General features: G+C 36.9%; 2 protein-coding genes across 2 annotated transcripts; one reads left to right on the forward strand and one right to left on the reverse strand.

The window, feature by feature from the left end:
* The first annotated feature begins 2,444 nt into the window (after window positions 1-2,444).
* hnrnpub (heterogeneous nuclear ribonucleoprotein Ub) lies at window positions 2,445-14,735 on the forward strand. Its single transcript, XM_073853178.1, has 13 exons — window positions 2,445-3,054; window positions 4,161-4,275; window positions 7,091-7,164; window positions 7,272-7,411; window positions 7,491-7,590; window positions 8,471-8,583; window positions 8,671-8,934; window positions 9,612-9,731; window positions 9,815-10,112; window positions 10,210-10,479; window positions 10,563-10,816; window positions 12,099-12,197; window positions 12,742-14,735. The coding sequence occupies exons 1-13, from the start codon at window positions 2,583-2,585 to the stop codon at window positions 12,790-12,792; spliced, it is 2,370 nt and encodes a 789-aa protein (XP_073709279.1). The 5' UTR covers window positions 2,445-2,582; the 3' UTR covers window positions 12,793-14,735.
* Window positions 14,736-18,205: 3,470 nt separating this feature from the next.
* lft1 (lefty1) lies at window positions 18,206-19,971 on the reverse strand. Its single transcript, XM_073852698.1, has 4 exons — window positions 19,704-19,971; window positions 19,353-19,596; window positions 19,004-19,243; window positions 18,206-18,530 (listed from the first exon to the last, which is right to left on the reverse strand). Exons 1-4 carry the CDS (start codon window positions 19,969-19,971, stop codon window positions 18,206-18,208), a joined length of 1,077 nt encoding a protein of 358 aa, XP_073708799.1.
* Window positions 19,972-25,963: the final 5,992 nt, after the last annotated feature.

Below are 25,963 nucleotides of genomic sequence, written 5' to 3' on the forward strand. Positions count from 1 at the left end.
GCAAATTCAAAAAGTCCTTGATTTAAATTATCCGTCCCGAGCTGTTTTGTAAGTTGCTGTTGTTTTTAACGCCCATTATGAACTTATTCCTTAGGGTGCAAACAAGGCATATATGATGAAAAAAGCGTTTTATATTCATCCTTGGGTTGTTGTTGCATTATGTCTTCATCTTTTTTGTTCTCCGTTACAGTACCACCCACTTGTCATTGCTCTAAGGAATTGAGATCACAAGCACTGTTGTGGTTACCATATAGTAGATTGATCATGAGAGAGCGCCACCCATCGACTAATATTTAAATTTGCAAACGGATAGTGCTGCCCACATGCGGATTTGTTGGCTACAAGACATTGCAAAGTTTGGAGAATATTGTTTTTAGTGTACTTGTTAATGTATAATCACAGCACAAGAGATTTGAATGACTGTGTGTGATGAAAAAATACACTACCAGTCAAAAGTTTTTGAACAGTAAGATTTTTGATGTATTTTTAAAGTCTCTTCTGCTCACCAAGCCTGCATTTATTTGATCCAAAGTACAGCAAAACAATACAATTTTTAAATATCGGTACTATTTAAAATAACTGATTTCTATTTGAATATATTTTCAAATGTAATTTATACCTGTGAGCTAAATTTTCAGTGTCACATGATCCTTTAGAAATCAATCTAGTATGCTGATTTGCTGTTTCAAGAAACATTTATTATTATTATTATTATTATTATTATTATCAATATTTAAAACAGTTGAATATTTTTTTTACGATTTTTAATAAATAGAAAGATCCAAATATCAGCATTTATCTAAAAAACACAACAAAAAGCTTTTGTAACGTTATATACTATATCATTCAAAATCTTGAAGTCAGTATAATTTTTGTTGGGGGGAGTGTCTTGGGAATGATAGAAATTAATAATTTTATTCATCAAGGATGCTTTAAATTGTTCAAAAGTGATGATAAAAACATTTATAATGCTACAAAAGATTTCATTTCAGAAAAATGCTGTTCTTCTGAACTTTCTATTAATCAAAGAAACCTGAAAAAATTCTACTCCGCTGTTTTCAACACAATAATAATAATTTAGATTTTTTTGAGCAGCAAATCTGAATATTAGAATAATTTCTGAAAGATCATGTGACTGGAGTAATGATGCTAAAAATTCAGATTTGAAATCACAGGAATAAATTACATTTAAAATATATTCGAACAGAAAACAGTTATTTTAAATAGCAAAAATGTTTAAAAATTTGTACAGTTTGTGCTGTACTTTGGATCAAATAAATGCAGGCTTGTTGAGCAGAAGAGACTTCTTTAAAAAACATTAAAAATCTTATTGTTCAAAAACGTTTGACTGGTAGTGTATATAATAATTGTCTAGCTATTAGGATGTGTTATGAATTTTGAGGTTCGTTTCTCTTTTGTTGTGTGTAAATCAATCCTTTTTTGAACAATAAAGCTTTATCTCCCTCTTTTGGCCCATATTGCGGGTCTTTTACTCCACATTTAAGTTAAAAGGCCCCCCGACTTGGGGAAAAAGATGGGGAAGGGGCTATATTATAATTAAAGAAAAACTGTTGATTGTCATTCACTACCAGTCAAAAGTTTTGAACAGTAAGATTTTTAATGATTTTTTAAAGATGTCTCTTCTGCTCAACAAGCCTCCATTTATTTATTCAGCTGAATTTTTAGTGTCATTACTCCAGTCACATGATCCTTCAGAAATCATTCTAATATTCTGATTTGCTGCTCCAAAAACATTTATTATTATTATGTTGAAAACAGCCGAGTAGATTTTTTTCAGGTTTCTTTGATGAATAGAAAACAGCATTTATCTGAAAAAAAAAAAAAAAAATCTATTTCAAATAGTAAATATTTAAATTTACAGATTTTTGCTGTACTCAAATAAATGCAGGCTTGGTGAGCAGAAGAGACTTATTTTTTTAAAACATAAAAAAATCTTACTGTTCCAAAACATTTGACTGGTGTACATTCATGCATCATATTTGAACATATATACATGACTGTTCAACTAAAGGAAACCTTTGATTATACATTATTTGCATAGCAAAGCCAACAGTTATTTCCTTTAAGTGATTCTCAGCTAAATGAAACCTGTTAAACATGTAGGCATGAGGAAAACATTGAGAGGCTTATAATAAACACTAGGAAAAAATGCATTTTTGTGCAGTCAGTTTATGAATAGTGGCAGGGTAATGCAGTTATATCGTTGTTCAGTTATTGAACTATTATTCAGATTTAAAAAATGTCATTATATAGGCCTATGTGTATAAATGCATTTGCATTTGCAATGCCAGTTAATCATGTTGAATTCACTAGCCAAAATGAATAGCATCTAGGAGGGTCATTACGGTTGGACACGCCCAGTTCCATCGATGATGTTGCATTGGGAGGGGTCTAGCACCTAAGGCGCCATTGAATTGTTTTGCCGGTGGACAGACGCAGAATCATCGCGGCTGTGCGCAATTCAGAGTAGCAAAGCGGCCGTCGGCTCTCCCTGGATTGCGATATTCTACCAATCGAGTCTTTTAGTTTTTTTTATAGTCCATCTGCACTAAACTGACAACATGAGTGAAATCAATGTGAAAAAGCTTAAGGTGAACGAGCTGAAGGACGAGCTCAAAAAGCGCAATCTCTCCGACAAGGGATTGAAGGCCGAGCTCATGGAGCGGCTGCAGGCCGCGCTCGATGCAGAGGCCCAGGCCGAAGAGGAAGAAGCTACCGCGGCAGAAGCCACAGAAGAAAACGAGGCCGAGGGAAACGGTGTTGCAGCCGAACAAGAAGGCATGGGTGAAGAAGAACCGGAGGGCGAGAGCATGGAGGCCGAAGAGCAAAATGGAGACGGGGGTGGTGATGCCGCCGCCGCTGCCGCTGCTGCTGTTGTGGGTGATGGTCAGGACGATGAAATGGGCGAAGGGGAGGAGGAGAATGGAGACGCCGGCGTGGAAACGGACAAAGCCCTCGCAGAAGAAGAACAAGAAGACGAAGAGGAGGAGGACGAAGACGACGAGATCATCGATAAAATCGACGATGAAGATGGTGAGCTTGAATCTCATCCATTAGGTGGTGAGTTTTTTTGTGTTGAAACGCCGGGAGTATCATGTTCACGTGTGCTCCGAAGCCGGTGAGATCATCGCTTAGCATAGGTGGCTAACGGCCTACCGGCGGCTATTGTGTAAGTTAGATGGCTAACGTGCTAATCCGTTTCAGTCGGTTTCAGTTTACGTGCTAGTTTGTGGTTTAGCGTTCAAGTTAAATTAGTGTGCTTAAGATTTTGAGGGTTTGTTTGGTTTAAGCTGTGTTAGCAAAACGAGCTAAATCATCCGCGCTAGCCTTTTGTCTTTAAGAGTTTGTTGCAATTGTTGATATTTTGTTACGGTTTAAGGTATATTTCACATTGTAGTGTACGGTTAACGGATTTCTATGCTTTAGCGCATTGTTTTGGGTCGGTTTAATTTAGCTAGTTTCAGAAACCGCGAATTGGCTAAGCTAGCGTTAGAGAATCACCTCGTTGCATGTCTGAGGCGGGTCGCCCTCGCGTTGGTTCAGACGTTGCTATGCAGAAAACCTAACGGAAGACAATGGGACAAATGCGGGGTGTAGCGAAATTAACGCATTCTCAGCGGATGATAGAGTTAGGAGTACTATAAGATGGTGAAAAATGACAAAAACCGTCGAAAGAAAAGAACGCTTATAAGTTTCGGTTGAGATTGCTATAAGGCGCCATCTACTTCCGTGCAAGGTCAGTTCAGGATAATGCGTGTTGATGTTGTTCGCCGGTTATTTGTTGTCAGCTACAGTAGACGAAATGTGTATACTTACTGATAAAAAAAAAAAAAAAAACAATTCTTGTTTTTTAACTGTGAATGCATTACATTTTAGAGAAAAGCACTTTAAACACAAACAACAGTAATTGCACCACCCACGTTTTTGTCTGATCTGGTTTATACAATCAGATCAGTGCTTGCAGTTTAAATCCTGAATGCCATAATGACATAACCAAGCCAAATATTCTGTCTGATCAGAGGTGGTCGGTTCATTTTGTAACTCTGGTGGAGTCCGAGCACTCCTGTCGTGTGGGCCACCCTTAAACCCAGGGTCCAACACGTCCGGGCATTTCATTACTGTTTGTTTTATTTTCAAAGGGGATGCGGACAAAGACATCAGTGCTGATCAGAAGAATAAGAAGGGTGTTAAGAGACGCCGAGAGGAACATGGAAGGGGCTACTTTGAATTTATTGAAGAAAGCAAATACAGCCGGTAAGGATGGGATCAATGGCCTTCATTATCCCCGAAGTGCCACTTTTAATATATTATATATTGGCTTTAAGTGCCAATGCCTTACCTAGAAAAATACAACCCTCATCTACCTCTTAACCAAAGTCAAACTTTGTTGAGGGTCATTCCTGGCTAGTACAAAACACCTTACCTTCTATAAAATTATGAAATACACTTAAAAGAGTGATCTGATGGAAAAAAAACATGTTGTTGTTGTTAAGCACACACACACTCAACACTTGTCAGGCTGACTGTATGCGCGTGTGGCGAATCAGACAGCGAACAAAGCAATGACGATAGCATGAGATGCGACTTCTGTCGTGACAGAGGAGGGCCAGTGGCGTAGAGTTTATATCGCAAAGTGTATCATGACGTAATGGGGCGGTTAAGTAATGGTAATGAAGCAAATTGTTGTTTCAATTTTCAGATGTTCCTTCGTCGTTTGTATTTTGTTTTTTTGTTTCCTCTTTCTTTGTATCATTCTGAAAGGTTAAATGTAATACTTTATTTTATTATTGTATTTGGAAAAACTGTAAGAAACTGTAATAACTTTTCCTTTTAAAGTCTGTTTCACTTGTGATCAGCAGGTAAGTACAAACGTTTGCAATTCTTCACATTGCATAAAGAAAAGGAATATGTTTACATCTATAATGCATGTTCTTTCGCTAAGTGTGTGGTGCTCAGTGCAGACTGAATAAACTGATAAATTTTCTGCCCTTTGTGCTGCTCACTAGGGTTGGGTCGATAGACGATGCCATCGTCCATCGCCGATGGCCAATAGACATCACGATGCTGAGCCGGCATCGCGATCCTCCGCCCCCGCCGCAGCAGCAACCCGCTCACGAAAAACACACATTTAATCCCTATATAGCCAAATGAAATGCATGCTTTCAATTTCTGCATCTTTACTTATTTTATTATTATTATTATGAGGAAATAATAACAAGGAAGTTGTTAGTGATCACAATACAAATTACAGTGAACTCCTAACGAATTACATGAAAGTTCGTTTACATTAATAAATGAGGCATACAAAAACAGCAGAAAAAAAATCAAAATAATTTTAATTAAATTAGATTAAATAAACTACACCAAATATGCCGTTTTCATGGTTTTACCATAATGAACAGAGCTTGGAACAAAAACAAGAGTATATCTTGTTTTCCATCGAAATACGAATGTACAATACAAAGCCTAGTATACATTATAAATAACACTTTATCATTCAAATACACTGGGAAAATGGAAACACTTGGATTTGTGCCGAAAAACAGAGGTGCGTGAGCCCAACGCGCTATTTTTAGTTTCGCTTTGTTTTAGTTTCTTAACTTTATATATTTTGTTTCGTTTCTGTTCTGTTCTAAATACCTCTACATTTAAATCATTCGTTTTGGAGTCAGGGTAACTAACTTATTGCTATGTTTATAGTGTTTATAATGTTAATACATAATATTTAGCTTGATTTGGTATTATTTCTGTTATTACCCTTTCTCTTCAAACATTCCGCTGCTCATTAAATGCGTTTGGAGAGAGTGGGTTAAGCAGTAAGCAAACAATGAGAGCGTTATTGAACTTAAAAAAGCTGACTGGTTGAAAATATGTTAAGGACCAACACACATCCTCCCAATGCATTTATATAAACCCGCGCTTGCTCTTGTCTCGTCTGCACGCACGCACTGTCATGATCTAATGCACTTGTTAATTCCGGATCTTTAAAAACAAATACCGGAACGCAAAAATCCAAAATCGGACATTTTCCAGAACAGGATCCGGCTCAAATTAAGCACTCGTGGTCAAGGTAGGCTACAATTAATTAATTCGTTATGAATAAATTATTTAACAACAACCATCCCTCACCCCCGCCCCCCGCAGACGATGCCATCGTCCATCGCGATGTTTCACATTAGACATCGTACGATGCCAAATTGGTCGACATCGCCCAACCCTACTGCTCACCTATAGAGAACCAGTGTTGCTCTTTTTTTTTTCAGTATATGGAACCAAAATCTAAATATTTTAATGTGTACAAATTTCAAATAGTGGGTCTCAAGCATGAAAGTCCTCAAGCTGTTATGTGAACTGTCAAAGAAATTGTAGCAATATCTGACCCATTATAATATTGAAGCTGATTGATTGCTTTATTGATGGGATCTTCCATACAGGGCCTTCACTTGAATTTGTGGCCTGACAGAACATTATAATGGTGGCAACCCATTGTAAAGACTTTAATGGCCACCCTCATTACAGGGACAGAGCATGAGATGACATCTGTTACATGCTTTTGTTTGCTAGAAAAAGCAATTTGAAGGTTTCACCTCCAGATGTCCCAAAAAACTAGAGTTCAGAGTTTGTCCTGTATATAGAATATATCAATTGGAGCCAATTGTAGAGTCTATATAAGCAAAAAATATCACTTTAGCTTTTGATCTTTCCAGAAAGATCTACATAGATGTGTGTGTATGTATGTATAAATACCCTCAGACTGTGACCTGATAAATTGGAAAGGGCAACACACTTTCCACACAGCACAACATTGCTGCTTATTTCACCAACCAGTTTTTCTTTCAGTCTTCGTCATGCAGTAAACTGGTAAGCAGTGATGGTAAATATTGCATTCACAATTGTGAATTCACAAAACAGTATAAAAAGTAATGAGCAGCCAGTGTAAAGTAATGTAAATCTACTGTTGATGCTGCTGTGGCTAAGAGGAAGGACATCATCTGGACATGGGAAGCATGCTAGTCCATCACAATCTGGCTTCACTCATGGCATTAATGACTTATTTACTCTATTTCAGGTCCAAGTCTCCTCTTCCACCTTTGGAGGAAGAAGATGAAGAGTTTGATGACACCCTGGTCTGTCTGGATCCCTGTGAGTGCTTTATATGTTAAGAAGCATTAGCGCTGACTGACTGTGCAGTGAACTGTTAATAAGTTGCTCTTGGACTAACAAATTTATTTTTCTCGGTGTTCCCATAGACAATTGTGACCTTAATTTCAAAGTCTCCCGGGACAGATACAGCGCCTCCTCTCTTACCATGGAGAGTTTCGCTTACCTTTGGGCAGGTGGCCGTGCCTCCTATGGTACAACCAAAGGCAAAGCTTGCTTTGAAATGAAGGTGAGTACTACAGCAGATTTAGGTAAACTGATTAAGAAGTGATGAATTTTGAGTCATTATTCATGCGTTTCATTTGCAGATCACTGAGAAAATCCCAGTCAAGCATTTAAACAGCAAAAACATGGACTTCCATGATGTCCATGTTGGCTGGTCCCTGGCTAATGGAAGTCTTTTGTTGGGTAAGCACGGTCGGTTAATATTAAAGGAACACTCCACTTTTTTTGGAAATAGGCTCATTCTCCAACTCCCCCTGAGTTAATAAGTTGATTTTTACCGTTTTGAAATCCATTCAGCCGTTCCCCTGTTCTGGCGATATCACTTTTAGCATAGCTTAGCATAGATCATTGAATCCTATTAGACCAGTAGCATCGCGTTCAAAAATGACCAACGAATTTCCATATTTGTTGTATTTAAAACTTGACTCTTCTGTAGTTAAATCGTGTACTAAGACCAGTGGAAATGCAAAGCTGTGAGTTTCTAGGCTGATAAGATTAGGAACTACACTTCCATTTCGGCGTAATAGTCAAGGAAGTTTGCTGCCGTAATATGGCCGAAGCAGGCGGAGTATTATCAGAAATGAGTTCCCAGCTAGTTTAGCATTTGCACATGTGCTGCGTGGTATTACTGCTCCTGCTTTGGTCATATTACGGCAGCAAACTTCCTTGACTATTACGCCGGAATGGGAGTGTAGTTCCTAATCTTATCACCCTAGAAAATTGAAGCTTTGCATTTCCACCGGTCTTAGTACACGATATAACTACAGACGAGTCAAGTTTTAAATAGGACAAATATCGAAACTCGTTGGTCATTTTTGAACGCGATGCTACTGGTCTAATAGGATTCAATGGTCTATGCTAAAAGTGATATCGTCAGAACAGGAGAACGGCTGAATGGATTTCAAAACGGTAAAAATCAACATTAACTCGGGGGGAGTTGGAGAATGAGCCTATTTCCAAAAAAAGTGGAGTGTTCCTTTAATATGTGATTATGTGGCCACAATGTGTTAATGCACATCCCTTTTTCTTCATATAAAAATGTATATATGACTTACTGTTTTAGGTGAGGAGGAGCATTCCTACTCTTATTCGAGCAAAGGGAAGAAAACTTCAAACTGTGTGACCGAAGACTATGGGGAGAGTTTTGATGAAAATGATGTTGTCGGCTGCTTCATTGTAAGTTGTTTACATCACTCTCGCACAATATTTGTATTTTTATCCTTTTAGTTTACATATTCTTATGTGTTTTTTGCTTTATCTTAGAATTTCGAAGCAGATGAAGTGGAGATTTCTTATTCCAAAAATGGCAAGGACCTTGGTGTGGCTTTCAAGGTCAAAAAAGAATCCTTGGCCGAGCAAACTCTGTTCCCCCATGTTCTTTGCCACAACTGTGCGGTTGAGTTCAATTTCGGTCAGAGAGAGACGCCATTCTTCCCTCAGGTGGAGGGCTTCACCTTCCTGCAGCAAATTCCTGTCGATGTGCGCATCAGAGGACCTAAAGGACCTGAGACCAAGAAAGATTGCGAGGTATTTTGTTCCCCTCTTTTTTTATTTATTTTTTTTAATCTATTTATTAAAGGATTATTAAAAGATTATTAAAATTTTCCGACTCACCCCCATGTCTTTCTTTCTTGTCACAAAGAAATGAAATTTTTTGAGAAATATTCCAGGATTTTTCTCCATATAGTAGAGTAGGGTACTCAACGGATTGAAGGTTAAAAATGCAGTTTTAATGCAGTTCTACACTATCCCAGCCAAGTAAAAGCCTTTAATCTGTTGAGCACCATTGAAGTCCACTATATGGAGAAAAATCCTGGAATGTTTTCAGGGACGCTACAGTTCAAATGCTTCATATGAAATGAATACTTATAGAATATGCTAAATTTATAATCTCACTAGATTTTGTTTCAAATAAATGCTATTCTTTTGATCTTTCTGTTCATCAGAGAATGCTGAAAAAAAATATAAGCAGACTGTTTTCAACATTGACAGTAAAATAAATATTATAAATGGATCATTTGACACTGAAGCCTGAGATTTGTTTTGCCATAAGAATAAAGATTTTAAAATAGAAATTGTATTGTATTGTAAACTTTTGAACAATAGTGTTAATCTGTTAAAGTTCTCAATGTGTGAAACAAGTAAATGGTTAGCTTGTTTTTGCATGCATCAGCAGTGATTGTAATCACAATGTTGGTTTCAAGGTTATCGTCATGGTTGGCCTTCCTGGATCTGGAAAAACTGCTTGGGTAAATAAACATGTTGAAGAGAACCCTGGCAAGTACAATATCCTCGGCACCAACACCATCTTGGAGAAGATGATGGTGAGAAATTCTCTTCTTAAAAACTTCTATCCTCTGTGTCTCAATCTTATTTTCTTGTCTAATCTGATTTGTTGTTCTTGCAGATTGGCAGCATGAAGAGGCAAAACAAAGACACAGCAAAGCTCTCTGCCATCTCTCAGCGTGCTCCTTTGTTCCTGGGCAAGTTTATTGAAATTGCCGCCCGCAAAAAGAGAAACTACATCTTGGATCAGACAAACGTCTCTGCGCCAGCTCAGAGAAGGAAAATGTGTCTGTTCGCTGGCTTCCAACGCAAAGCCGTAGTGGTCTTCCCCACAGATGAGGCCTTCAAGGAGAGAACACAAAAGAAAGCAGAAACCGATGGCAAAGATGTACCTGAGCATGCTGTCCTGAAAATGAAAGGTAAGATGTGATGCCATTTTACCATTTGCACCTACCAATCTGGCACATAAAGTAGTACCGTCAGGAATACAAGATTTTCTTTTTTCTCGCTCTACAGGTATCTACACGTTGCCAGAAGTAGGAGACTGCTTCTCAGATGTCACCTTTGTGGAACTACAGAAGGAAGAGTCCGTCAAGCTCCTGGAGCAGTACAAGGAAGAAAGTAAGAGTGCTTTGCCACCTGAAAAGAAACCAAACCAGGGCCCTCTGACCCCCAAAAAGGGAGGTGGACGAGGCAAAGGGCCTAAGAACCAGTTCGGTAGGGGTGGTGGTCCAGGCCCACGTGGAGGCAGAGGTGGATTCCAGCCCCGTGGAAACTTCAGAGGATGTAAGCCACTTTAATTTAATATTTGTTAGTGTGCTGTCATGTAAAATTTACATTGAGAGCTAAACCTTGTTTTCTCCCTTTAGTACCAGTACCACATCGTGGTTTTAATCGTCATCCGCGTGGCTACATGCCACCACCTCCCCCACCACCTGTCTTCCGAGGAGGGTTCCATAGCCGAGGTGGAGCAGGTGGGATGCCCAGCCGGGGAATGGTTCCCAGGGGTGGGCACATGAGAGGCAGAGGTGGAGCAATGGGTCGCGGAGGGCCTGGAAACAGAGGCAACATGCACCGTGGCGGAGGACAAGGCGGACCCAACAACAGAGGACACTTCCAGCAGGTTTGTTTATCTCTCTTGCAACTAAGTAAACTACTGTTTATCAAGTTTGGGGTTGGTAAAAGTCTTGGTAACCCTTTACAGTAATGTTCATTAGTTAACTAAGAATGAACAATAGGGCTGTCACTAATCACTAATGATTATTTTGGTAATCGAGTAGTCTGTTTATTCTGACGATTAATCGAGTAATCGGATATTTATTTTTTTGTATTAATAAAAATAGACAAGTAAACAACAGCCTTTAAAATGACTTGCAATACATATATAATAGCAATGAAGCAATAATTAGTTCAAATAAAGTATCAAAATCAAGTAATTATATGGTTTTATTGAACCAAACCGTTAAAATACATAATGTGTATTAATCAATAGAGCTAATGTACATTACGCATTATAATAAATGACTGCAGAAGGTGCCAGCGGCCTGATGATTGTTTTACACGTTACTGTGCAATCTAGTCCGTGTTTAATATTGACTAAACATTTAATTCAAATGTTTACTTAATCTTAAACATTTGGTCAAGATCGAGTACTCGAATAGAATTGAGGAATCTTTGCAGCCCTGATGAACAATACTTCTGCACCATTTACTAATTTTAATGTTAATTTCAGCATTTATTAATGCAATATTAAAAACAAAAGTTAACATGAACTAACCCTTAATTACTGTATTTTCATTAACATTAATGAAGATTAACACAATACTGTAATATATTTTTCATTGTTTATATTAGTTAATGCATTAACTAACATTTAATTAATGGAAGCTTATTGTAAATGTTACCGTTTTTTCAATTTCTGTTGAAAAGTCTCTTCTACATTCAATACTACATTTATTAAATCAAAAATATAGTAAAAACTGTATATATATATATATATATATTTATTTAGTGTTACATTTTCGAAACTTTTTTTTAATCGCAATTTTAAGAAATTTAAAATATTCCGTGGCAGAAACAAAAAAACAGAATAGTGCGATATAAACTCAGAATTTAGAGAAGGTAATTTGCAAGACAAACTGAGAATTGACAAGTGAAAAAAGTCTGAAAAAAAAAAAAAAGAATTGAGTTACCATCTCGCAATTACAATTTATTCTAAGCTTTTCTCACACTTCACAAAAAAAAAATCTCAACTCAGATTTGCAAGAGAAAAAGTCAATTATAATTAGAAAAAGTAGCAATTTATGTGTCCTGTGATGGAAATAAGTTTAAAATATTAGTGTTAATTTAATTTCCTCAATTTGACTTTGACATGGAGAGTAATTTTACATTTTTACATTTTGTAGAAGTTCCGTGGCAGAGGAGGCCATCAGCAGAATCGTGGTGGTTTTGGCAACAAAAACGGATCTTTCGCCCAAGCTTTCAACCAGAGTTGGCAACAAGGGGTAAGTACAGTTATTATACAGTCAACCAAAATGTATTCAGACACCTTCAGCATTTCTCACATTATCACGGTTTATTCGCTATAGTTTAGAAAATGATAATAAAATATGACAAGAACTGACAAGTCATAACTTTGATTGAAAGGTATGTAACAAAACATGGTCAGGTCAGAGTGTCTCAAATCAAATTTTTGGTCAGTTTTCTACTGGTAGTACACTGTATAAAGACGTTTTGGGTATATGTCACAGTTTAGTTTATTTTGCTATCCTCACTTACTTAAATGAACTGTAGTGTCCTGCACCAACTAGTAAAAAAAAAAAAAAACTCAAATGATATCTGGTGTCTGAATAATTTTTGGTTTGACTGCATGTCTCTTTGAGAAAGCTAATATTTGATAGGGTCACAGATATGCCATACATTGTATAAACTTCCCATGAGAAATCTAGCTTACTCAAAATTCTAAGATTGGCTATAATTTCCAAAGTACTGTATAACAAAATCAAATTGTAGTCCATGTGACTGATGAAACTTTCTTTGACCCTTTAGTTCTGGAACCAGAAGCCATGGAATCAACAGTACCACCCAGGATATTATTAAACGTGCATTTGTATTAAAGACTCGTGGCCTTGTGCGCCGAAACGCACAGTCACCGAATAACCATCCACTTTTACGGTCCTTGTTTATTATAATTTTTTTTAAAGGAAGTCCATTTTTAAATAAGAGAAGCAAGTGGCAAACAAAAACATTCCGCCTACTGAAGTGAACAGTCTACGTTCTACATAGATGTGTGCTTGCTTCACTCTCTCAGATTTTTGTAAAATGTATTTCCTCCCCCTTTTTATTTTGTATCACAGCTTTGATAAATTGTTATATCAGGAATCCCAGCATTTGTCTTCTGCGAGGGATGCTTTGAATTTCAGGGTTGTGAATTTTATTCTGTAAAATGTCATTTTTACTCAATGTAAATTATTATTTTTCAAGGTTTTTTTTGTGTAAGAGTTAGTGTTTAAGAATCCCTGTGATCTTTTAGAAGCTTTTGTCAGTGATCATATTTACGCAGCATCTCTGCCCTTCATGTTCAATGGAGGAATGCAAATATTGTCTTCTATTTACTTCTTACAGATTCAAGTTTTGCTTTGTTTGTTAGCCCAGACTGTAACAGTTACATCATAGGTTTGCAATAAATGATGTGCTTGCTTTTCTATGACCTTTTATGGCTTTTGACTGGTATCTTGAACAATTCATTTCAATGAGCCTTTGAATGTCAATCAGATTTGTCTCTTAATTCAGCATCATCAGAATACTTTATTGTCTTTGTCTTGTAGGGCGTACAATTTAAATCAATTTCAAATTCAGTCGGGTTTATGTTTTTGTTTTGCACTGCATTATAATTTTACACATTTGTGTCTAAACTAAGCGAAACCAGAATAAAACATGTATATTCATCTGAAGTTAAGCACTTTGTTGTGCTTATTGCTTTACACACTTCACAGTTTTGACCTTAATAACTCCATAACGATTGTGCACTAAACTTAATAGTACTGTTCATTGAGTAACATTTTATGATAACTCTTTTTAAAAATGGCTTTGCAAAATATTTAATGCAAACAATATTGTTTAAACTGAGTAACCGCTATATTAATCTATGTAATAATGCAACTAATCTGTTTCTGGTGTACATTAATGAACCATATTTAGACCATTTTATTGCAGGAAATGTCTCAAAACATTTCCTTTGGGATTTGTTTGTCTAGTGATGGCCTTGACAACTGTTTCGGCTCTAACAGCCAGCAAATAAGCAAGTTCTTTTATATGTTAAATTCTTAAATGCATTACTAATGTGCATTACTAAGCGATATATGAAATACTGCAGTTAAAGGTCATATCTGATATGGATTTTCTCAATTTCCATAACCTGCATTTTGATACTCATCATTCAGACCACAATAATATCACACACCTCTTGTTCACATAAGTGAGACGTCCTGATTTTTTTATCAAGCCAGGCCCTTGATTTGTTTGAATGAATATATTTCTTATGAAGTGCCAAATGGCCAAAGAAAAAGGGCAGCTATTTTTAACTTAAAATTGGTGTATTTTATCATGATGTAATAGTTTAAGTAGACTATTTTTGTTGAAGTGTATACCATTTAAATTGATGTAAAAGTAACTTATTTCAGGAAGTACTTTTTTCTCTCTCTCTTTCTCTCTGAATGATTTCCTGTGGGATGAGAAAATGACCCTGTCCTTTAATAGAATAAGTGATTTTTAACTGGATAGCATAGCATGAGAGATTTGTGTCAAAACTGTTTTACTACACAGACTTTGCTTATGCAAAATACGCTATTTTGAGGATGAAAACTTTCGTTACTAAATTGTACTAAAATGTGGCATTATGTGTTCTTGAGAGATGGCAGGTGGTACAGTTTATGATGTTTGTATTTTGGCTTTGGGTTTGATTTTTCAACGATGAATGTTAAAAGTGTTTCAAAATGTAAGGAAATGTGTCATTAAACAATGTAATAAACCTCTGAGATAAATCGTTGCGTTTTCTCACTGAAGTTTTCTGTAAATGTAAAATATTCATATTGATATCACTTAGTATACAGGTATGTGCCAAAAAATTTGAATATCGAGGGAAAGTCCATTTATTTCAATAATTTGTTTCAAAAAGTGAAACTTGTATGTTATATTAGCTCACTACACACAAAGTGAAATATTTCAAGCCTTTATTTGTCTCAATTTTAATGATTATGGATTAAAGATAAAAAAAAACAAATCCAGTATTTCACTAAATTAGAATATCATGACAAAGTTCAACATTGTAGGCTCCCTGTGTCCCAATCTAGTCAGCTAATTAACGCAAAACACCTGCAAAGGTTTCCTCAGCCTTTAAATTGTCTCAAGGTGCGTTCCGATCGATAGGGTCCCTACGCAGTGTTCACTGCTCCCTACTCCCCTAGCACGGTATTTCCGTTGAAGTGGACTTCGCTGACAATAATCGCTCATTCGGAATTCCCTGGAACGTCATCAAAGCAAATCAATGGCAGGTCACGCAGATTATGATTTAACATAAATAAATATTGTAATTTATTTTACTTTCAAATTTAAATACGTATAAAATACATATAAACGTATGTATCTAAAAAAATATATATATTCCAAATGTATATGTTTAGACCGTTAACAGATTAACAGATTGTAGTGGTCTTATCTCACGCACTTTTTCCCCCCACACAGCCTATATTTAACTAACCTGTGGTAACATTAAATAAAACAAGACAGAGCTTCACCTCGCCAGTTTTACTTTCATTCATAAAATACAATATGCAAATGTAACATGAATCGCCATAACCATTCATAAACACTCTAATTTGTATAATAATAACAACATTTATTGCAACCTCTCCATTGCAGAGCCTTTAAAAAACTCCTACGGCTCTGCTCCATCATTACTTCTAAATGGTGACGCGGTGCGCAATGACAGTTGGGTAGTTTTCCCCATCCACTTCCTGTGAAGTGAAGTACCGATGTTCCCTTATTCCCTATGCCGTTCGCAGTGCCCTTCGAACTGAACATGTTCGCTCCCTTCGGTTTGGAATCTCACTTAAGATGGCGGAATACCCTGTGAAGTCCACTTCGCAGTCCACTTACGGTCGAATGGAACGCACCTTCAGTCTGGCTTAGTAGGCTTCAGAATCATGAGGAAGACTGCTGACTTGACGGTTGTGCAGAAGACCATCACTGACACCCTCCATAAGGAGGAAAAGTCTCAAAAGGCAATTACAAAAGAAGCTGGATGCTCACAGAGCGCAGTATCAAAGTATATTAACAGAATGTTAAGAGGAAGGGAAAAATGTGGCCGGAAAAGGTGCACAAGTGACAGGGATGACCGTAGCCTTGAAAGGATTGTCAAGCAAGGGCGGTTCAGAAATCTAGGGGAGCTTCATAAGGAGTGGACTGAGGCTGGTGTCAGTGCATCAAGAACCACCACATACAGACGTCTGCATGACATGGGCTACAGCTGGAGAATTCCATGCGTCACGCCACTCCTGAACCAAAAACAATGTCAGAAGCGTCTGTGCTGGGCTAAGGAGAAAAAGTACTGGTCTGTTGCCCAGTGGTCCCAAGTCAAATTTTGCATTTCATTTGGAAATCAAGGTCCCAGAGTCTGGAGGAAGACCGGAGAGGCACAAAAGTCAAGCTGCTTAAAGTCCAGGGTGAAGTGATGGTTTGGGGAGCCATGTCATCTGCTGTGGGTCCATTGTCTTTTAGCAAGTCTACAGTCAACGCAGCTGTCTACCAGGAAATTTTAGAGCACTTCATGCTTCATGCTTCCTGCTACCGACAAGCTTTTTGGAGATGATGATTTTATTTTCCAGCAGGATTTGGCACCTGCCCACAAAGCCAAAACTACCAGTACCTGGTTTAATAGCCATGGAATAACTGTACTTGATTGGCCAGCAAACTCACCTGACTTAAACCCCATTGAAAATCTATGGGGTATTGTCAAAAGGAAGATGAGGGAACAGAGACCCCGAAATGCAGACGAGCTGAAGGCCAATATCAAAGCAACTTGGGCTACCATAATACCTCAACTGTGTCAAAGGCTGATCGCCTCCATGCCACGCCGCCTTGATGCTGGAATTAGTGCAAAAGGAGGCCCAACAAAGTACTGAGGACATAATATAATACATTAACACACTTTTCAGAAGGCCAACATGTGTTTAAGATCCTTTTTTATTGGTCACATGAAATATTCTAATTTTGTGAAATACTGGATTTGTTTTTTTTTGTCTTTAATCCATAATCATCCAAATTGAAACAAATAAAGGCTTGAAATATTTCACTTTGTGTGTAGTGAACTAATATAACATACAAGTTTCACTATTTGAAACAAATTATTGAAATAAATTGACTTTCCCTCAATATTCTAATTTTTTGGCAAATACATGTAGGTATAACTAACTGTTTAATAACTTTTTAAAGCAAATAATGAACATTTTTACCTTCATTTACTCACCCTCATGTTGTTCTAAACCTGTATGAATGTTGGTAATCGAACAGTTGCTGTTTCCCATTGACTTCCACACATTCAAAATCTCTTTTGTGTTCAACAGAAGAGACAACTTGTACAAGTATGGAGTAACTTGAGGGGGAGTAAATGATGTAGTTATTAGTAGGCTGCTACAGTACAACTGTGGTAAATTCTACTGTCATGAAATAAATGAACCCACCTTTATTAATCCTCAACGCACAAGTAAGCCTATGGCGAGACTTCCGGTTCATTAGCCAAATAACAATGTGCAGTAAAACAGTTAAACTGTTTGCACTACAAGCCATTCATGTTCATAATTAAGATAATTCATTACAATAATATGAGGACACACCAATTGGCAATATCAAGCAGCAAAACTATTTGTTTTGTACAGCTAAAAATAGCTGGACCCCGATGAGACCGGAAGCCAGATCCATGAAATTTACAAATGGCTGAGCCGCGCCTGCTCCAACAGGAAAAATAAGGTGGACATAGAAATTAAATGTACTTTGTATCAGAACCATTTACACTGTTAGGTAAGTCATGTTTAAAGGTTCTTGACACTTCACACCCTTTTTAAACTCTACAAATTGTTCTGTTTTAATAAGTGATTATTAATGTAGACTAAACAAAACTGCCTTGTGTATTTATGTCTGCGCTCCATGTGGCCATTTACAAACACTGGAATATGCAAACGAAGGCTACGAAAGATCACTAAACGAGTAGAGAAAGTTTCAATGAAAAATAGTTTAATTTATATTCAGTCAACATGTTGACATATACAACAAACCGTTCTATTTACTGGTCAAAATATAACATCTACAAGTCTTTCACTTCATATGGCATCATATACAAATGCAAAAATAAACGCATATCCACTTAGCAATATTTACAAATTTATACAAAGTGCTTGAGGTATCTCAATAAGCTTTTAAGTACATTGCGTCACGTTGGCGATGGCAAATGGCATATTCATACAACTGAAATATTATCCATTGCGCAGCCACACTTTTCTACAATCATATTTGGGAATTCAGCCACCTCGATTTCAGTATAATCTCCCTTCTTCACTAAATACATCATCGGTAGCGGCGCGCTTTCCACAACCGCGCACTTTCTCTCTCCATAACCGTAGTTACGCTTGGGCTGCCGGCAGCCGCCGTTGCACCGGAACGCCTGGTACCCGGAGGGTTCGATGATCCAGTACTGGGTCCAAGTCAAGGCTCGGAAATTGATGAAGTATTTTTCCCTGCAGCACATGTCACTGTCTTTGTTTGTTTCACAGTCTCCACTAGACCTGCAACATAAAGAATGAAAGAATATTAACACATTGTACGTTTTAAATGAAACACATTTTTATTTTTAAGAAATTCCTTCCGTAACACTTTACACTACCGAGCCCATATTATACATAAATCATATTTAAATATATTAGAATAACAATAGACTGATTCTTCTGAGTAGACTACTTGACATTTTGAAAGATTCCACTAAAAATAACTTTGAATTTCTATATATACATAGGCTAGCCATTTAAAAAGTTAATAAATAAGAAAATAAATTAAAAAGTATATAAAAGTAATTATATGCATAATTATTTTTTTTTTAAATATGACAAATTGTGCATATAAATAAAGTTACGCGCTGCATTAAAATGAGGTAAAAGTATTTCAGAAACAAACATATGTGGATATAATAATATAATAATACAAGACATTCCAGTAAGAAATTGCAAATTAAGCATAATGCTGCTTTGAAAGCCACGCTTACCCAAACTCCTCGAGGTTGAGGGTGTAAAGAACGAGCTCAGGTTTTCCCAGAGTGTTGTCGTTTGGATCTTGAGTTGTGAAGCGGACGCTCTTGGCCATTTCTGCCGCGTAACTGCCGGGTCTCTCGCCCTCGATCCACACCTCAAGGTGCATGGGCATCTCCATTCGGCTCTTCGACCAATATTGCACCGCCTGGGTGACATCAAAGCTCTTCCAGCCGGTTTCGTGAATGGGAATCAACCTGAGATAATGGTTGTGACAATTAGCATGCTTGTTCCTTAACGCCAATCAGCAGTGGAATTAGCATAATGAGGAAAGAATAATGACTGTCTGTGGCCGTCTCTGCTTACCTGGAATCCACTAGTGAAGTTCGATTTGACCCGTCTTCCAGGGGTTCCACCCAGTAGATGCTCACCCGGGCGTTGTTGACGGGTCTGTGGCCCTTTCTTTCTGGTATGGAGCGCTTATGTGGGGCTTTCTTGAACAGTTTCAGTTCTGCCATGGTCACTTCACTGTTTTCAGGAATTCTTGATGTCATTTCAAACACCACACGTTGACGTGTCGTGTCAGAATATACAAATTCACCAGATATGTCTGGAATGAAAGAGAGCGATTTATTAACAAACTATATTTATTGCTTAGTTGAAATTAATTTTTTGACTAAATTATAATATTTAATATCATATCATTGCATATCTTACCTGCATTGCCAGGGATTCCTCTCAGTATGCCGGCTAAACTCGGAAGCGAGCGGCGTTTTCTTGCATGGTGCAGTTTGAGCATGGAAACATATTTGTTCTTAATGTGCGCTGGAATCACAAAATTCTCCAAATCCCTCTTGTGAATTTTCGGAACTTCACTAAGTCCCAGTTTCTTCAGCAAAGCGTCTTTCATGTCTTCGTGGGTAAAACCACTCACCGTGGCGAAAAGTGCTGCGCAAAGGAGGCACGCTGCACGGATTGAGGACATCTTTCCACGTGAAGGTGCTGGAGAGGTTCTGACTCCGTGCTGCTGTTCTCGGGCTGAGATGACTCTGCTTTGACAGCGGCCCGTCCTTATATGCGCCCATGAGACCCCCAGTTGTTCGCACTTTGACAAAGGGGTGGTGACTGACATCAGAGGGAAGGTGATACATGAAAGCCACGATTCATCGGAGAAATTAACGCAAAACGTATAAAAAATAACTTAAACTAGAATGAAAATTAAAATAGCATCTTTTCAATCAAATAAAATATAGATGATAGATAGATATGTAAATAGATATGTAAGTAGATGATAGATATAAGCATATATAGATAGACGATAAGCATGTATATAGATAGATGTGTAAATAAACAGAAGATAGATAAGCATGTATATAGATATGTAAATAAAAAGATGATAGATAAGCATGTATAGACATGTATATAAACAGATGTAGATAGATAGATATGTATATAAATAGATGTAGATAGATAGATAGATAGATAGATAGATATACATACATGTAGATAGACAGATAGACATGTATATAAATAAATTGATGTAGATAGATGGATAGACAGATAGATAGATAATAGATAAGCATATATCTAGATAGATAGATAGATGATAAGCATGTATATAGATAGATATGTAAATAAATAGAAGATAGATAAGCATGTATATAGATATGTAAATAAAAAGATGATAGATAAGCATGTAGATAGGCATGCATAAACAGATAGATAGATAGATAGATAGATAGATAGATAGATAGATAGATAGACAGACAGACATGTATATAAATAGATAGATAGATAGATAGATAGATAGATAGATAGATAGATAGATAGATAGATAGATAGATAGATAGATAGATAGACGTATATAAATGAGACAGGCATGTATATAAATAAATTACAAATAGATAGACATGTATAAATAGATGTAGATAGATAAATGCAGATAGATAGATAGATAGATAGATAGATAGATAGACAGACAGACATGTATATAAATAAACAAATGAAGATAGATAGGCATGCATATACATAAATAAATGTAGACAGATAGATACACATGTATATAAATAAATAGATTTAGATAGATAAATATAGATAGATAGATAGATAGATAGATAGATAGATAGATAGATAGATAGATAGATAGATAGATAGATAGATAGATAGGTAGGCATGTATATAAATAAATAAATTACAAATAGATAGACATGTATATATATAAATAGATGTAGATAAAGGCAGATAGATATAAATAAACAAACAAATGTAGATAGACATGCATATAAATAAATAGATGTAGACAGATACGCATGTATATAAATAAATAGATGTAGATAGATAAATGCAGATAGACATGTATATAAATGATAGATTTTTAACATTATGTAATTTACCAAAACGTGTCACAAGATCTCTTCTTTGCAATATAGTTGATAATATAGTAAACATAATTATGTGTGAATGTATATTAAATGCTCTACTTTCATTTAATGTTATCTTTATCACTGATGCTTGATGTTCTTGTTGTGTGGATTTACTGATGACCTTCCAGACATAGTGAACCTAAAACGCACCCTCCGTTCCAGTTTGCATGTGCACGCTGATGTAGCACCCTTGTTCCTCATGTGTACATTCCCCTGGACTTTGTAAAACATTCCTAGTCTGGCAAGAGTCTGTCAGTACAGAGTTTTTCAGTTCTTCTGTCTAAGCACCTTTCTGTTGATCTCCCTCATCATCATTGGGTGGCCTGAGGGATTAGATGTTTATTGGAAGACCACCATCCTTCTGCTTGATGCACAGATTAAAATTATTAGGCAAAGACTGTTTAATCCAGGGCTGCGCTATGGATGTGGATTGGGAGGCTCTTCACAGGTTGGTGATTATCTGATTCCATTGCCAGATTTGCCGTGCCTTGTTTGGTCACACTAACATTAGAAGAGGGGCTAGTGCCACTGAGGGCCCAGTGTCTGAGTATGTGTATTGGCCCCTCTATTTGCTCTAAGATGTCAGACAGACTAAAGGAGCTCACAGGAAGAACAGATGACAAATGACTGGCTGGAGATGGAGGCAAATTAATGCAATACAAATGCAGAATCAGACAAAAGAGCTCACTGTTTGAGCCCACATGACTATTACCATACCTGCCACAACAGATGAGTAACGTTTATATTTGATAAAATTTAATATTTTAATAATTAATACATAAATAAATCTGAAGAACTACTTTGTTGGATAACCCTGCTGTGAAACGTGAACTAATATAAATAAATAAATAATATAAATTCTGCATGTTTTTATGTAAAACTAAGATGTGAAATTAATTGACAACAATCCTCAGTCTAGGCCCTTGCTTGGCTCATTTGTACAATACACATGATCCATGCGTGAGTAAACTGAAGTCCTGGATCCTTGTGTGATTTCTGTCAGTCTTCTGTCCTTCCCTTGTCGATTATTTTGAGGCCCTTTGTCAATATAAGTACCATCTAATTCTCACGGGTAGCATATCCCTTAATCAAAGGATGGAGGTACACGCCAATCAACAAAACATGCGCTAATTAACACCTCTCTACTACATACGAAAGACAGCTCTATTCAAACGGATCCCGCCTCGGTTTGATAAAACAACAAACAATTCGATAGCGACGTTATAAAGGTAACGACTGTAAATATTGCTGCGTTGAAAACTCAGTGTTCCTTCTATTAGCGATTAGGATCATAATGCAGATCATTTATGAAAATAGCTCATTTTAAGCTGAACGCTTAAGGATGTTCATTGTTTAAACAAACTCTCATGCTCAACAGAAATTAATAATTGAATGTGAACTTCCTGTTCGACGTTCCTTACATCCTGCCGCAGTTTGGTTCGGTTCTAACATCAAATGTTTTGACATGAAAGACACGATTAGCACCTTATTAGGCATGGTGTGGCAACTGTCAGATTCAGATTTATTGAAGAATGGTTATGAGAAGAGATGTCATGTTCTCAAACGTCAAACGCTTACACGTGAACAGCTGTGCTGTGGTATTTTCGTTTGATGTTACAAATATGTTTTGCTAAATTAAACAGCTATATATTTATATTTAATTTTTATGAATAGCATATATATTTCTAGATATAGTCACAGTTTAAAGTTGTAAAATTAGTATAAGACAGCACTAAGATATTTTAAATACAAAATTTAATGTAACATATGCAATAACTTCCCTGTACAAGTTATATAAATCCACGGACAAATAAATCCAGATGAGGAGTTCAGATGTACTTGATCAAATTTCGCATTGCAATTGCAATGCTGATTTTTGGGCACAAGAGGGCGAACGTGCTCGTTTTTTATAAGAATAAGAACGTTTGAGGCCTTTACAAAATAAGACAAATAAGATGCATAAAATAAGACATGACTGTTTTGACGGAATCTGGTACCATATACGCTGCCATTCAAAAGTTTGGGATCAGTAAGATTTTTTAAAGTCGTTTCTTCTGCTCATTAAGGGTGCATTTATTTGATCAAAAATACAGAACAAATATGTAATATTGTGAAATATTATTACAATTTAAAATAATGGTATTCTATTTTAATATACTGTAAAATATAATTTATTCCTGTGATGCAAAGCTACATTTTTATCAGTCATTACTTTAGTCTTCAAAATGATCCTTTAGAAATCATTCTGATTTATTAACAATGCTGATTTATTATCAAAATTGGAACCATTTTTTCTGCTTAATATATATATATATATATATGTATGTATTTTTTTGTGATACTTTTGTCAGGATTCTTTGATGAGTAAAAAGTTAAAAAGGACAGCATTTATCCAATTTAAAATAGAAATATTTTTAACAATACAAGTCTTTACCATTACTTTTATTAATCTAACAGATCCTTGCTGAGAAAATATACATTTAATAATAATAATAATAATAATAATAATAATAAATTACAGCCCCCAAACATTTGAATGGTAGTGTATATTATTACACAATTATTTTAAATAACTTATTTTTTTTATTCATTTTTAATTAAATTTTAAATAAATGCTTTTTTTTTTTCATCAAAGAATCCTGAAAAAAGTATCACAGGTTCCAAAAAAATATTGGGCAGCAAAAACTGTTTTCAACTTTGATAATAAATCAGCATATTAGAATGATTTCTGAAGGATCATGTGACACTGAAGACTGAAGCAATGATGCTGAAAATTCAGCTTTGCATCACAGGAATAAATTATGTTTTAGAGTATATTAAGATAGCAAACCATTGTTTTAAATTGCAATAATATTTTTATAATATTACTGTTTTTTTATTTTTATTTTTATCAAATAAATGCAACTTTAATGAGCATAAGAGACTTCTAAAAAACATTAAAATCGTTCTGCTCCCAAACTATATATATACTATATTGAGTACTCTCAATGTGCGAATCAACCACAAAGCACTCAATTCAAAACAATGTATGTAAAGGTATGCATTCTTATATACAATACACACTTAAAACGCACTTTCAAAGATATGAATAACCACAAAAACAAACAACAAAAAAGTCAGCATACAAAAATTGCGATAAACGGACGCTCAAGAACAGAAGTCGCGTTCTTCTGCATTGGTAACCATAGCAACAGTACGTTGTTCGAGCTCTTTCCGTCACCAGCTGACGTACGTCAACAAAAAAGTCCTGCCATTTCCACATTATTATTTATTTACCACAAGCGAATATAAAAAACCTAAGTGTTTTATCATTTTTAAAACAGTTGACGGTTAGGGCATTGCGCTAGAAGACCATTTGCCTTGCGTGAAACGAACCTCAACAGCAAATTACTAACAGAAATCCCTCAGAAAGGTCGAGCCCCCTGAAGGTCAACGAATAATTGGTGGATAATTCGCGCACTCTTCTCTGGTATACACTACTCTGCTATTTCCCTCCAGGCTCCAGCATATCCCTCCATTCCCTGCAGCAGATGCCGTGACGGTCGCCATGATGATGTCGGGTTTTGCCTGCAGCAGCAGCAGCAGCGAGCTGTGAGAGACACACACACACACACGGCGACCGGGAGCGGAGCAGGGGAAGGCAGCGGCGGAGTCCTCCAACCGACATGACCGAGGACGCATATTTGTAGCCCCTCTCTCGACAAGTGCATAACAGTTTTCGAAAGCAAGGCTTGAGCTCCCTCCGCCAGCGTGAGAGAGGAATTTAAAGGAAAAACAGCTTGCTAAGGCTTTCGCAGTCCTGCCAGAGGAGGGGCATATGGGGCTTTGTAGCAATGCAGATCCCGTGCTGCTGATGCGCTTTTGTTACTGCATAATGGATAACCACAGATATCACCATATCTCAGGGGATTGCTTTAAACTTCTTCGGTGACTTGTTTTGTATAAAGTGTCTTTTAAAGAAGAATCGGGAATACATCAGCCTACGTTATATACGTCAAATCCACCGGCCAGGGCAGGGTCGATGGCTGTAAGTTCTCTGCATCTAAGGACTGCGAATTCATGATGTTGGGGATTGATATGGACGCATCGCTGCGAGAGGGACCATGATTAGGCTCGACCACATTTTCTGAGCCATTAAGTTTTTCAGAGCGTTCACTCAAGGTCCGTGGGAGCAAATACTGACCATACTGTGAGACAGCAGCAGCAGCAGCAGCAGCAATCGAAACCATGTCTGGAGAGGTGCGTTTGAAGAAGCTGGAGAAGCTGATTCTGGATGGCCCGTCTCAGTCTCAGGGCCAGTGCTTCAGCGTGGAGACCTTGTTGGATATTCTAGTTTGCCTGTACGATGAGTGCAATAATTCTCCCCTCAGAAGAGAGAAAAACATCCTGGAGTTCCTGGACTGGGGTAAGGCATATTTCATGCACTGCACGCCTTGTCTTTCACGCGTCCCACACGTCAGTTGTGTAGCGATTCACTGTGACGTGAGGGAGGCAAACAAACTATTGTTTTATTGTCTGACGTTTACCAGCTGCTAAACAGACTAAAGTTGCTGC

The sequence above is a fragment of the Garra rufa genome, chromosome 13, assembly GCF_049309525.1.
Source record: "Garra rufa chromosome 13, GarRuf1.0, whole genome shotgun sequence".
NCBI lineage: Eukaryota > Metazoa > Chordata > Actinopteri > Cypriniformes > Cyprinidae > Garra > Garra rufa.

Bases quoted from the DNA above. Each gene is read 5' to 3' on its own strand.
- hnrnpub (XM_073853178.1), top strand. From the start codon at position 2,583: ATGAGTGAAATCAATGTGAAAAAGCTTAAGGTGAACGAGCTGAAGGAC. The intron at 4,276-7,090 runs GTAAGGATGGGA...ACTCTATTTCAG, and splicing joins GAAGAAAGCAAATACAGCCG to GTCCAAGTCTCCTCTTCCAC. The intron at 7,165-7,271 runs GTGAGTGCTTTA...GTGTTCCCATAG, and splicing joins CCTGGTCTGTCTGGATCCCT to ACAATTGTGACCTTAATTTC.
- lft1 (XM_073852698.1), bottom strand. From the start codon at position 19,971: ATGTCCTCAATCCGTGCAGCGTGCCTCCTTTGCGCAGCACTTTTCGCC. The intron at 19,244-19,352 runs GTAAGCAGAGAC...CCATTATCTCAG, and splicing joins ACTTCACTAGTGGATTCCAG to GTTGATTCCCATTCACGAAA. The intron at 18,531-19,003 runs GTAAGCGTGGCT...TTTATGTTGCAG, and splicing joins CTCAACCTCGAGGAGTTTGG to GTCTAGTGGAGACTGTGAAA.